At 46.0% G+C, this 14,750-nt stretch overlaps 1 protein-coding gene across 1 annotated transcript in view; it reads right to left on the bottom strand.

The window, feature by feature from the left end:
* Positions 1-487: 487 nt before the first annotated feature.
* The window catches only part of IFT140 (intraflagellar transport 140), an 81,716-nt gene continuing 67,453 nt past the window's right edge, over positions 488-14,750 (bottom strand). Inside the window, 13 exon segments of the mRNA XM_009886385.1 lie at positions 488-648; positions 2,571-2,603; positions 2,606-2,712; positions 3,067-3,233; positions 3,317-3,529; positions 3,758-3,964; positions 4,943-5,125; positions 5,750-5,878; positions 6,291-6,434; positions 6,526-6,658; positions 7,021-7,116; positions 8,174-8,364; positions 11,096-11,273. Coding sequence (XP_009884687.1) covers positions 488-648; positions 2,571-2,603; positions 2,606-2,712; positions 3,067-3,233; positions 3,317-3,529; positions 3,758-3,964; positions 4,943-5,125; positions 5,750-5,878; positions 6,291-6,434; positions 6,526-6,658; positions 7,021-7,116; positions 8,174-8,364; positions 11,096-11,273 — 1,942 coding nt within the window.

Here is a 14,750-nt window from a genome sequence, read left to right on the forward strand (position 1 = left end):
CTTTTAGCCAAGCTCCTACCCAAACGGGACAGAGATTGTTTTCAGAAGTTCTGACTTCTGGGGAATGACAAATCAGCACCTCAGCAGAGCAAAGTTGTACTTGAAGACTTTTGTCAACTCAGGAGTTTCCACCTCAGTTACTTAGCTCTTTTCTGTACTTGGAAAAAGGCGTGAAGTTATAATATGCAGTTCTTGTTGGGTTTGTTTTTCTCCCTCAAATTTATTAAAATACTAAAATCAGCTTTATTACAGGATACATACGTGAATCTCTGTATGTAGTGTTTGATATAATAAACTTCCATACTGGTGCAAGAAAAATAAATTTATTGGTAATAACCAAAAAGCCTTATTGTGGCAGTGTGTTGACTGATACACGACCCCTAACAAGAACAGAATAAATGACCTAGTATTAAAGTCAACTTGGCATTTTGTAAGTTTAAGTTGTTAAGGATCCTCCTCTTCATCAGCCACTTCTTCTTCTACCTCCTTATTCTCTGTATTGCTGTGGTGAATTTGCTCTGGAACCAGCGTTCGGCTTACGGGAATACCTACTCCTCGGTGAACTGTCTTGATGGTCTGCTGAGTCACGTAGTAGCTCAGGCTTGCAGGTGGAATTCTTTTCTGCATCTCTTCCAGGTACCGGTGAGCCTGAAGTAATGCACAAAGATCACTGTTAGGGTGGGGCACAGCAGTGAAAAGCATCACCCTTAGTGCCCGGCTGAACTCTGGGCAGGAGCGCAGTGCTGAAGGGCGCTAACGCTCAGCCAGGAGTTGTAGCTGCTCTTTCACGGTGACCTGTGTCAATTCTATCTTTTGCAGTTTAAAAAGGAAGGGGTCTGAAAAGCTGGGTTTACATTCTCCTGGTAGCTGAAGCGCTGTCAATATGTGAAAAACAAAGTTAATCAGCACAGCTGGAGAAACTTACACTTGGCATGGTTACGTTTCATAACAGCAGCAGGTTACAGTTTGGTCCAAAGGCTGCTGTGTGTGGCACTTCTGCCCTGAAGAAGTGATTCACCATTTCCTCAAATGACTGTAATTTACAATTTTCTTTTCTTCTTGGGCCAGGTCGCAAACGAAGTACCATGTAATTCATACAGTCATAAAATGGTTTAGGTTGGAAGGGACCTTAAAGATCACCCACTTCCACCCCCCTACCATGGGCAGGGACACCTCCCACCAGCCCAGGTTGCTCCAAGCCCCATCCATCCTGGCCTTGAACACCTCCAGGGATGGGGCAGCCACAGCTTCTCGGGGCAACCTGCGCCAGGGACTCACCGCCCTCACAGGCAAGAATTTCTTCCTGATACCTCAATCTCCCCTCTTTCAGTGTAAAACCATTCCCCCTCGTCCTATGGCTCCACTCCCTGATGCAGAGTCCCTCCCCAGCTCTCCTGGAGCCCCTTTAGGCACTGGAAGGGGCTCTGAGGTCTCCCCAGAGCCTTCTCTTCTCCAGGCTGAACAACCCCAACCCTCTCAGCCTGTCCTCCCAGCAGAGGGGCTCCAGCCCTCCCAGCATCTCCGGGGCCTCCTCTGGCCCCGCTCCAACAGCTCCTGATGGGGATGCAGCCCGGGATGCCAGGGGCTCGCTGGGCTGCCGGCGCACGTTGCCAGCTCATGTTGAGCTTTTCACCCACCAAGACCCCCACATCCTTCTCAGGGCTGCTCTCAGACCATTCCCCGCCCAGCCTGGATTTGTGCTAGGATTGCCCCAACCCAGATGGAGGACCTTGCAACATGGCCTTGTTGAACTTCACAAGGTTTGCACCGGTCCACCTCTCCAGCCTGTCCAGGTCCCTCTGGATGGCATCGCTCCCCTCCACTGTGTTGACCGCTCCACACAGCTTGGTGTCATTGGCAAACTTGCTGAGGGTGCGGTCTGGCCCCATGCCAATGTCACCAACAAAGATGTTAAATTGTGCTGGTCCCAATACTGACCCCCTGAGGAATGCCACTTGTCACTGCTCGCCACTTGGATATCGAGCCATTGACTGCAACTTTTTGAGTGTGGCCATCCAGGCAATTCCTTAACCATGAAGTGGTCCATGCGTCAAATCCATGTCTCTCCAATTTAGAGACTGGGATATCATGCGGGACAGTGTCAAATGCTTTGCACAAGTCCAGGTAGTCACCAGGATGTCAACACTGTAACACTGTCATAGGCATCCACCAAATTTGTCAGACATGATTTGCCCTTAGTGAAGCTGTGTTGGCTGTCACCAGTCACCTCCTTATTTTGCACATGCCTTAGCACAGTTTCCAGGAGAATCTGAGACATGCACCCAGACAGACTCTCCTGTTCTTATCTAATAACGGGGAATGTTGAAGAATCTACCACTGTTTCTGCTCTGTGTCCTGGGAGCTTTTTTTTTTCCTCTTCAGTCCCATGAAATGAAAAATACATTAATTTGGGTAGAGTACCTGAGGTCTACCACGCCCTGCCGAGCAGGTTAGCTCCTGTAAAGGAGTCTTTACTACAGAACGTCTTCCTGTATGAGAGAACCGTGCTATAACAAGCTGCCCTAGCGTATATCAAATATGGACTCTGTAGACTGAAAGAATTAACTTACCATATGGAAGTCCTCCACTTGTACATAATGTTTGACCAGAAATCCCAAGACATCGCCGTGCCGGATGGCGTTGTCAAAATCTTGCTCAGCCAGGAGAAGCTCACACTGCCTGACTGCTTCTTTGGGATCTTCAGAGTAGACTCTAGTAAAAGAGCAAAAGAAACCTGTGCACAGTCTGGGGGAGAGCATTCAGATTGTCAGGTGAAGAACAGGGCAGATTTTTTTACTGTGTTGTTTCGTAACGGCCTTTCTGGCAGAGCTACACTCTCCTCGGTCAATGCACTTGCCTATAGTTCAAGTTACCTTTTTGTCTCTAATGCACAGCACATTTAAAAAATAAATAAATCACATAAGGATTTCTCTGCTGGAAAAATGTAACAGCAGCTTTTAGAAGCGAATCTGCAAGTTATTTGTTAAACTGTAGGCACGAGTACAACTTTTCTTCTTGTATGCTATTTCTGTCGTTACCTCACATGCTCTGAACACTGCAGCTCACCTCCGAGCGTGGATGAAGCGCTTAATGAGGGTCATCTTGCTTTGCAAATGTGCTAGTTTGCTTTCCTGTTCCAGAGGGTTCCTCGTCTTTGCTTTTGAAAGGCACTTATATGCTTCAGTCAGTGCCCCTTGTGCTTTCTCGTAGTTCTGATACTCATCGATTTCTACCTGCAAGAGGAGAAATGCGATGAAAGTCTCGCTCCAGAGCTAACACCCCAAACCCCTTCAGCAGTCACAGAAGGCGGATGTACCTGAGCACATGCATCATAGAAACCCGCCAGCAGGTCAAGGGCCCCTCCTTTAGTGTAGAAGCTAATGATGTTCTTCATAATCTCGGGGTCCTTACACCAATCCAGGGATTGTAGATAGTTGGCTGCCATGATATAAATCTCCCTCTGTTTGGAAACTCCCGCAAAGAAGACAATTTTCTCGGTATCCCCAGATTTCAGCAGTGCCTTCATAGCCTAGCGATGGGAAGGGAGGCATGGGGAACGAGAGGGAAAAATATCATTGTCAGAGCAAAAACACAAGCTATGCTACAATGGCTAGGAAGCCTTGTCCAGATAGTCTACTGTAAGAAGACTGTTCCAAGATTTACTTCTCAAAACACCCTTGTTTTGAGGAATCTTGGAAAGGTGAGAGGCTCAGCCTCTTCAACTTTTTTTTTTTTCCTTCTACCCATCCAGGCTGACCTTTAGCTTGTTTCCTGCTTGCGTGTATTTCTTGGTCGCCATGTGGTAGTTGCCTTGTCTCATGCAGCAATCAGCAATTTGCTCCAACAGCTCCCTCCGCGACTCCTCAGAGAGGTCCTTGGAGTCCTTCGAGACCGTCATCTTCTCAGCCATCTCCTCTGTGATGGTCAGGTTCTGCTTCAGGCAAAGCTGCAGAGCTTCGTGGTACTAATGGACATGAGAAAGCAATGAGACTTGCAAAAGCTACAGTGATACTTCACGTTGCTTGCAGTGTAAAAAATGAGCTATATGAAGGCACAAACGCTAGCAGCTGTGGATGCTCTGTCTACACACTGTTGTGTCATTAAACGTCCTGACACCAACTCCTGTCCAAGTACACACTGGCTCTGTTCGCTAGGAATGTGTTTGCACTTCCATGAAGACCACTGTTTCTCACCTGTTTTCTCAGAGGACACTAGTGGCACAAAAGATTCATCTATTTTTTCTCTTTGAAGATGACATTCTCAGAGACATCTGAGTCACATTTATCAGGCGTGATGGATTATATTAAGGATTTTAGCAAATATAAATAAAATAAATACAAGCATTTGAAAGATTTTGTTAAATGTTTTGCTACTTCTCATACAGGAACAAATTATGAGTAGAGTATACAATAGCTTTGAGCCCAGAAAAGGGTTACTGTACCCTTTCAAAACATGGAAGAAAGTAAGACATAGGAGCTCGTTAAGGAGAAGTGGGTATAGGACTGCTTTGGTAGCCTGTGTTTTGGTAAGGCAGAATAACGAGGGTGAGGTAGATGTGCATAAAACTTAAGGTGAGAAACGAAGCGCCTTAACTAAATTGGCAGTATGACAGGAGGGACAGCACTGGTTTTTTTGACTGATGATGTTATAATTTCCCTGTCTCCAGCTCCATTCATTTAGAGAACAGGAGTTTTTCTTTTCCCAAGAGTGTACAATCGCAGATTTTATGCCAGAAATAAGACAAAAAGTCAGGAATCCATTTGTAGAAGTTGAGCCAGTGGCTACCACCCCCTGAGCCCTTGGCATGGGAGTAACCTTGAAACCTTACAAATGTCCCTGCATATCTGTTTACCAATAAAGATAACGGTATGTGCGTGCACGTACGCCCCTATTGTGCTTCTCTTTACCTGCGCATGGAGGGCCCAGAGAGGCTGGAGCTCACCTTCCTGGCTGTCAGCAGCAGCTCCATTGCCTTCTCGTACTGAGCGTGTTCAATAAAAAATGCCGAACAGCGTGCTAGCAGAGCTGGGTCTGATTTCTCATCCAGGTCCTCGGCAATTAGCTGTAGCGCCCCAAACTGCTGTGTGGCAAAGGCTAGTTCCAGTGCTTTGGAGAAGTGTCCTGCCTGCAAAATTAAGAATGAGTCTTTCAAAGGCTAAAATAAGCACTGCAGAATCAGTTTACAGAACACCCTAGAGTTGATTAATAAAGCATTACCCACCATGAAGAAATGACTAATAAACAGTACATATAGTAAAAACGACAGTTGACATATGAACAACAGTTGAAGGAGCTGGGACTGTTTAGTCTGAGGAGGAGGAGGCTGAGGGGAGACCTCATCACTCTCTACAACTATCTGAAAGGACACTGTGGAGAGGTTGGCGCTGGTCTCTTCTCACAGCTAATTAATAACAGAACGAGAGGGAATGGCTTCAAGTTCCAACAGGGTAGATTTAGACTGAACGTTAAGAAAGATTTTTTCACAGAAAAAGTGGTTGGGCATTGGAATAGGCTGCCCAGGGAGGTGGTTGAGCCACCATCCCTGGATGCGTTTAAGAGTCGTTTAGATGTGGTGTTGGGGGATATGGTATAGGGGAGAATTTTGCAGATTAGGATAGATGGTTGGACTTCATGATCCCAAGGGTCTCTTCGAACCTAACAATTCTATGATTCTATGATTTAACGTTGCTCTGCTGTAGGAACTGCTTCAGTTTAAGGTTTGGCATTTTTTTCCGAAAAAGACGTTTACCTTGTGGTATAACATGACAGCTCTGTCCATTTGCTCCCCCTTTTCCTCATAATAGCAGGCTGCCTCTATCATGTCTTCAGAAGAGCTCAGAAGAGCCAGGTTCATCAGCTGATCATCTAGATTGTTCTCCTATTCAAAAAGCAAAGATTTGGCTCTAGGCATGCAACAAACAGATTTCCGAAGTCTGTCTCCTGGCAAGCCTACAGCTTTATCCTGTCACATAGCAGCCCATCAATCTCCTTCGGTGTAAAACCCACACCAACCCACTTACCTGTGAGCTGCAATGATAATAATTGGTTTCAGGCAGGTTTCTGTTGAGCTATACAAGAAAATAACGTCCCGTACACCCAAGCCTTTAATGATGCATCTTTTGTAGAAGATGCAGGCAGAAACCAGGAGTATCATCACAGTGGGCTGTATATGAGCAAGCAGTGTCTCACAAGAGAATGGGCACAACCAACCTGTATCGCTTGCGTTCTGTATGCTGCCAAAGGATAGAATCCTACTTTGCTTTTGGACATAAAGGCACCTCTTTGCATACCTTACACAAGCGGATGGCATTGTTAAATGCGTGGGCCCTGGTGTAGAAATGTACAGCCTGCTTGATTTCATCCTGACTCTCATACTGGCGGGCCAAGTGATACGATGCTGCCCAGTTCCCCGTTTCATTTGCTATTTCAGCAGCCTGAAAAGGAAACCATACAGCTTTACTGCGTGCCCATACTCATCCCAGGAATGAGAAGTCTCTGGAAGCAGATGGAAATGGGCTACCTTACCTTCTGAATGTTGCCCTGAAAGCAGTGGATGCGGACTAGGGAAAAATAATCCTGAGCCAGCTCGTAGTATTTTAGTGCAGATTCCATATCTGATTGGCTCTCCAGATACTGTGCCCACCATTTCCACAGGCTCCTAGAAAAGCAACAATATTAATTGCAGTAACAGAACTGCCAGAGACTTCATTTTTCACTCCAGAAGATCTTGAACTCAAGACTAGATACGTTTCTTTAGAATGCAGACAAGGCTTTACCCCCAGCTCAAGGGTGACATTCAAAGGTCTATGCAATAAAGGAGGTCAGCCTCGATATATAATGTGGCAGTTCTTGAGCGAGAGGTAGCATAATCCTGAAAAGCTGTAGGAGGATCATAACGGCTCAGGCAGGGGCTGAACTTGCAGCTGAGAGGATTCACACTCCTCCTTCCCTGCTCTCTTCACAAGTTGTATTTCAGACCTGATAGTCCCACTGGGGAGAAGGAACAAGCATAGCACTGACTTGTCTTTCATCTTGTTGACGTAATTCTCCAGGGCTTGTAAGTCTTCAGAGAGCATTCGAGGTACCTCAAACCTATGCGTGTCTGACTTCTCATAGCTGTAGAGAAAAAGACCATATTTGATGTGAAATTACTACCTTTGTGTTAACTTGCTTCCTGTGTAACAAAAACAATCCGTTTAGGGTTGTTTGACAGCTACGGAGTGACAACACTGGTGACATCGCTTCATTTGTATTAGTACGTTCACTGCGGGACCAGCTGCAGTCTGCCAGCACCACCAAAAATAGAAAGTTCAATGGTCCTGCAAGGCACCTGGAATCAGGGAGGCAGAAAGCTTCCCGAACATCAAGCACATCCCTGTGTGACTGGCTGAAAAGGTGATGAGAGCCTGGGGCTCCTCATCTCGCCTGGTCCTTCTGCCATCCACTGCAACTTCAGCCTCTTTCCCACCACCAGGAGGTCACTGCACTGCCACCACCATCCACCCTTAGACTCTCTCTTCACCTCCCTGACCCCCTTGATCGTCTCACATGTCCGTCTGATCACATTAGAGCTCTGCTTTCACTACTCTGAACAGAAGTGACGTTATATTATTATTTTTTATTGTTATTGTTGTTATTATTGTTATTACTACTACTACTATTATATCATGAGGTTTCATATGGTAAAACTCATGTAAACACAAGATTTCAAACAAAAAATACAACACATTAAAAAATCACCTCCCCTAACTTCTTTAGGGACTCATCAGTCACAGGGGAGGATCAGGCGCCAGAAGCACCCACGTCAGGCTAAATTCTGCCACAGCAGTTTTGTCTGGGACTCTCAGGAGAAGTAAACAAGTGGCTTTTGTCATGGAAAAGGAAGGAAAATAGGGCAGTGGTCTTCCAGAGACAAGTACAGGATTGGATATTCGTGGGGTTCAACTACTGGCCCCAACAAGACACTTAACCTTCCTGATGCTAAGCTTTATTAGCCTGGGAGGGTGCTGGGAAGTAACAATGCTTTCACTCCATGAGCTAGAAAGCACCAGAAACAGGAAAAGACTTTAATTAATTATTAGTAGTCATCCCCAGACATCCTCCTTAGCCTGCCTCCAGTGTTCCCAGGAGAACAAGGCTCCAAATCCCCTGGGTGCCGCAGGCTGGCACTTACTGGGTGAGTGCAAGACCGTGTTCGCCGGTTGCCTCCAGGTGCTTCGCGTAGTTGTAGTAGGTGGTGCGTAGGTGAACCCGATCGTGAGCTTCTGCTGTTTCGATGGCTTTCTGCCACTGGTTTGAGGCTTGATAGAACTTGTTCAGGAGGTCGTAGCGTTTGCAAGCCTTGTACAGACGCTCGGCATCCTCCTGGAAGGAGAGCGTACAAACACCTCGTCAGCTCCGACCGGCATTTCATAGGTGTCCTTCACAACAGACGCTGCACTTCGGAGTCGTTTATTAGTGCAGGTCACTGTAATGCAACTGAAGTAACAATAATTCAGGCAGGGGGTTTAACCAACTAAATATACGTAGCCTGGAATAGCACATTACTGGGAAACAGGATGTTTATGTGAAAATAAGGAAAGCACTCAGATCCTGGCATTTAGTGTACAGCATCAGCTGGGGGGTGACATGAGCAAGCCATCAGCAATTAAATGCTGTCATCAGGAGCATAAACCGTTTCAGAAAGGGGAGAGATGCTCATGCAGGGCTACCATTAAGGGCCACGCTGCCTACCCAGAGGAGAGGTCCAGGAGAAGGTCCCAGGCACGAGGGGGTTTGCCAAGGAGGCGTTACGTGCCAGGGGACCCCCTGGGACCTCCGAGCAGGTCTCAGAGGGAGCAACGCTGTTCGTGGATAACTCACATCCATTCCTGGGAAGAAATGCTATTAATTTAAGACAGAATTAGAAAAGGAGGATTTTGCCGATGCTGACGCAAGGGCAAGCAAATTTGGAAATGTTATTTTTGCGCATTGAGAGGTACTCTTGTGGAAGGAGCATTTTCCTGCTCCACCCAACTACTGTCCAGTTGAACACTATATTTAGTAAATTGAGATTATCTGTCCAAGACAGAAAAATAGTTTCTGTCTCTTATTGTTTCAAATTCAAAAAAGCATCGAAAGTAGCAATGGAAGATGCCTGCACTATGATTCCATACGAGATGAAAACAAGCAACAGAACTGCATTCTTTTTGCTAAGTTTCCCCTCCAAATAGATCCAAATGTCCAAAAGAAGGCGTATTGACACTTTCCAGCCTCATAGCTTTCTCTGCCAGGAAGCTTTTCCAAACATTTAGTTTGAATTTTCCTTTTTTTCTTCACTCCAACTCAGAATAGTTACTGTATGTCTCTTTATACTCTTAAAATAGTTGTAGATTGCTAAACACCTTTTTAAGCCAAATTCTAATTATTTGGCCATCTTAAACACTTCCTTGTCTGTGAAATCTTTTCAAGAGCTTAACAATTTGCACTGATTTTTCTCTGAACTTCTTCCAGTTCAGCAACATTTTTTTCTGGTAACGAGATACTTCAGGGTGGAAGTCAATGTTCCAGATGTAGCTGCAACAAATACATAGACAGAAGTTATCAGATTGAAGCCCCTGGATGTGGCATCTCCTCAAACGCAGCCCCAAACAGATTTTTGCTGTCATAGCACCTTGCCATTTTTTATCTAATTCATGATTTCCTATGAACTGTGGTGTATTTCATCAATTCTCCTTTCCCAGTTTTTCCCTCTTACAGATCACGTGCCCTGATCTTTTATGGTTCCCAAACTAAAAATCTCTGCTTTTCTTACAGATCGTTGATGATGACATTAAATAAAGGTGAACTAAGTGGAATACATGCTCTGAGCCTTCATCAAACTCAACAGCGCTCCAGTCAGTTTTCAATCCACATCATAATGCTGCTTTCAGACCTGTTTTAGATCTCAGTTCTATTGGTGATCAAGGGGAGCAAGGTCAAACTACAATAAAGACACATGGGAAAGACAAGGTCCATTTTGGTGTGTATTGGCTGCCCAGTCAGGCTCCAGTTACAGGTCCAAGGGACAGTCGCGCCACGCACCAGAGTACAGGGAGAACAGCCTGACTGCATCCTCTGGCTGTGCTGCATCCCAGTGAGTTCCTGCTCCCACGACAGGAGAGGCTGGCATGGAAATCCAGGTGACCGTAGTAGAGCAGACATTCCCGGGACAGCACAAGCAGCAATTGGGACTGCCCAGAGCTCTCCAACCCCACAGGAAATATCAATTTTGCCTAAACATGGTTTAGTGGTGGACTTGGCAGTGTTAGGTTGATGGCTGGACTTGATGATCTTAAAGGTCCCTTCCAACCTAGACAATTCTATGATTCTATAAACTGCCTAAATGCCTTAAGCCAGCCCTGCCAGAACACAGCTTTAGCCTGTCACTTGACAAACACGTCAAAATGGAACTTGCATTTCCCATATTGGACCTTAAAGTATGTTTGTTGAAACATTTTAGCTACAATACTTTAAAGTACATATTTTTTTTTAATCCAGTCAAACCTAGAATGATTAAGCTTGGAAAAATTATGCCCCAAGAAAACGGGTTTTCTGTTTAACATTTCATACATAAACCATCCTTAAAAGACGTTTCCTTCATCCAGCAGTTTCCTTCACTCAGCAATTTTTCATACGGGCGTAAAACTACTATATAAATTCTGTACAGTAGTGAAGAAAACAGACAAATTAATTTGCTACACCCTTACACGGCTATGGCTCCTGGCACTGTTACTTCTAGGCATTAGATTCTGCCACCCTCATTCTCATCTACTCTTTGAGGAATATGAAAAGGGCTCAGGAGATTGCTGAGCCTCCCCTCATCAGTGTCACGCAGGAATCGCATAGCACGGGGTTGTGCAATGCCGAAGGAGACACCTATTTCCCTATGATAAACTCCACTTCAGGAAAATAATGGTCAGAGCTATTCTTCATCACTGCCTGGAAGCCAGACAATAGGTTTTACTCCCCTCCAAGGTGTTTGTATCTCAGAATTTTAAAAAAATGATAAGTTTCTCATTTTTGTCCCTGGTTCAGTGGGTGAGATTCCCAGATGCACACGGTCAGTGGGGTTTACCAGCATGCCCAGCTGCACGGCCAGCACAGCCACTCTGGCCTCCAGCTCTGGTTCGTGTTCAGCCTCCCTCAACGCCTTGGCCCCTCTTGCGTGACCCATGTTTCCAAGGCAAATTTTGGCAACATCGAGCCTCTGAGTCTTCACACACATGCGAGCCATGTTCTCCCAGACAGCTTCACTGTGAGGAACGAGAAAGAAACGGTGAGCTGTTATGGTGTCACCTTTATGGCTTGGGTACTGAGCAGGGGCGACGCAAGGGAAGAGGAGAGTGTGACAGCGCAAACCATCAGTGCATTGCACACGTGCTGGACGTAACGAAGCCACTCCAGTTGCTGTGTGGAGATTGGAGAGGAACAGAAATAGATCTCAGACATAAAGGTTAGTTCTGGAGCTGAATGCCCAGAGCCTCAAGGAAATATTGCAGGTTTTGTTTTATACCAATGTCTGAACAAAGGCAGTTAAGTTGCCCAAAGAAGCTGTGGCTGCCCCATCCCTGGAGGTGTTCAAGGCCAGGTTGGACGGGGCTTGGAGCAACCTGGGCTGGTGGGAGGTGTCCCTGCCCAGAGCAGGGGGTGGAACGAGATGGTCTTTAAGGTCCTTTCCAACCCAAACCATTCTATGATTCTATGTCTGCACGTATATAAACATTATCACACACCCACCACTGTGGTTCTTGCTGTAGCTGCAACATACAGACTTCACAATACTCCCCCATCGATGTTCAGAATTCAAAAGAAAAATGATGAGAAAAGTCTTATATACATAACCCTTACACTGGAAACGTCCTGCCACTGTCCTGCAGAGTTCAAACATGGAGCAGCTATTAACAGCCTAACAGCTGCACTCACCAACAAGGAAAGATGTGTGGGAAACAACTGACCAAACTAATTTAAAATTTGCATTAAAAATGGCACACAGAAAAGCTTTGCGATGCTCAGAATGAGAACTCCTCAGGGCTAAGAGCTTGCACTTAACCCTGCAAAATCCTCTGCCAAGCCAGAGGCAGGGACCAGCCGAGCACCGCACTCCCGTGCAGGAGCGGTGGGTCCCAGCAGGCAGCACAGCCCAGCAGCAGGACCGTGGCAGAGTTGACTATTACATGGGGTGAAAAGAAAAGGTTTTCATACGTTCTGTTTACATTTGACGAAAACGCTCTTCAGAATAAACTGCAGTATGTCTGACTAATAGAAACCATAAGAATTCAAAATATGTTTTTTCTTCAGTGTGTGAACCTCAGCGGAGGTATGGTCCACATGGTTCTCAGACACCACCACAGCACAAAATAAGTATCTAAATGATAAAAGCAGGGGGAAAAAAAGAAACTAGTTGAGTGACATTTCAGGTCCTGCATCTGCAAGCAAATCCCCTTCCAGTTTTCCTATGATTAAAATGTTTTTCTCTTCCCAGTTGCTGTGGGAAAGCCCTGCACAAACAGGGGAAAGTGACTAACCGGGAAGCAGCGAAGCAGATGAGACACGATGTGCTGTCACACACATACAATAAAGTAAGGCAGAGGACAAATGCTTTTCCTAATTTACTTTACAATTAGATCATCTTTTATTTGCAAGTACAACTAGTATAAATTTTTCAGGTAGTAATCAACATAAACACTTCATTAAGGCCAAACAGTATAGAGAAAATAAAATAGGATCAGAAGTGATAAATCAGGGACAAATTTCAACTAGTTCCAAAGCTTTCCTTGCTTAGAAAAGCAAAAATGCCTGTCTGAATCTTTTCCTGGATTTCTTGCATCTGCATGTCCATGCTGACTGTGGTTCTAACGCAGCCTGCTCTCCTGCTCTGCTCCCACATGCCCAGGTGCCCCAGACTGGGGGTCCAGAAGGAGCATCGAAACCCAGTACAGTAATTTCAGAACTGGAAAGACCTCACATAAACCTCAGCACTAGACCCTTCGGAGTGTAAGCCTGTGCATTGCCGTGAAATAGAGAAAAGCTGACATATCGGCAGAAAACCTGGACATCTTAATTTTTAAGAAGTGGGGATTGTTTTCACTTATTACAGTCACTGCCTGTATCTGGAACTGGGAAAAGCAGGGAAAACAGTGTTAAAGAACATTTAAGTCATGTTAGATATTGTCACCTGGCTTTGATCAACAAGGACAGTGGGTTCTGCCATTAGTAAAAGATGTCGAATCTTGTGCGCGTGGGCATGGCTGTGCTTCACTACACACAAGGAAAAGAAATGTATTGTCCAAAATCTGTAGCACACCAGAAGAAGTCGGCACTGGCCGTTTCACTCTGGGTGAAGGAATGCACACCTGTGCAGTGCTTTGTCAAAACGACTAACAGCAAGTTTCTGAAAGGAAATCAAAGTATTTTTCTGAGCTTTGACAGCTCGCAGTTCCCTCAGCGCAAGAAGAGGCTTGAACAGGCAAGAGGATGAGAAATCTTATTTAGACTACAGGGAGTGGAAACTTTTGAAAGAAAATCGACCAAATACATGTATGTTAAAATACAAAGTTAAAAGACAACAGTGTGCCGAGACACACCGCAGGACTTAGAAGATGCTACTCATCATATATTGGCTGCTTTAGGCTTTCCTGAATGGCAGTAGCTCCTGTCAACTTCAAAACCCGGTGGGAGCTGCCGCCCCAGGGATGCCCCTTTGGAAGCTCTTGCCCCACACACAGCCTGTCCCCGGGCAACCGTGGCACCCACGCCAGCCGTATGCAGCACACCGCCCAGATATACCTCTGCCCTGAGGAGTTGGAGCTCTGCCATCCCACCACCTCCTCCTATGCTCCAAACCTTCGCAAAACTGAGCGGAGGGGCTCCAGCAGCAGGTACCGCTCGGATGCATCACACACAGAGGAAGAAACACCTCCCATTGACATGTTCTGCCTTTAGTTTTATTTTGGCAAGCACTGCCTTCCCGACAGTGGGCAGGCGGTAAACACACACCAGAATTCAGCGCTGTGGTCAAACCAGGCCAAAGACACTGAACTGGGAGGTGTTCACGGTACAGCAGTGTTTGCATGGACTCATCCAGCATAGGGACCCCAGCAAGAGACACACTAAAAGCAGCTCACAAGCACAAGTACCTATGAATCGTGAAAACATGCCTCCATCTGAGCATCCCTTCTCCTGCCTCTGCCCTCCAGAAGTTCTTGAAGGAATGCTCCCCCTAACAAACCTTAAGACACAGAGAAGGCAGAGTTACTGAATGCCTTCTTTTCTTCAGTCTTCACTGCTAATGCTGTCCCTCAAGAATCCCATACCCTGGAGCCAAGGGGGAAGGTCTGGAGAGAGGAAGATTTCCCCTCAGTTGAGGAGGACCGGGTCAGAGACCACTTGGCCAAGCTGGACATTCACAAGTCCATGGGCCCTGATGGGATGCACCCACGAGTGCTGAGAGAGCTGGCAGATGTTATTGCTAGACCACTCTCCATCATCTTTGAAAGGTCATGGGGAACAAGAGAGGTGCCTGAGGACTGGAGGAAGGCTGGCATCTCTCCAGTCTTCAAAAAGGGCAAGAAGGAGGACCCAGGGAACTACAGACTGGGTAGTCTCACATCGGTCCCTGGGAAGGTAATGGAGCGACTCATTCTGGATGTCCTCTCCAAACACAATGAGGAACAGGGAGTTATTGGAAGTGGTCAACACGGATTTACCAAGGGTAAATCATGTTTGACCAA

Source organism: Charadrius vociferus, unplaced genomic scaffold (genome assembly GCF_000708025.1).
Source record: "Charadrius vociferus isolate BGI_N301 unplaced genomic scaffold, ASM70802v2 scaffold585, whole genome shotgun sequence".
NCBI classification, from domain to species: domain Eukaryota; kingdom Metazoa; phylum Chordata; class Aves; order Charadriiformes; family Charadriidae; genus Charadrius; species Charadrius vociferus.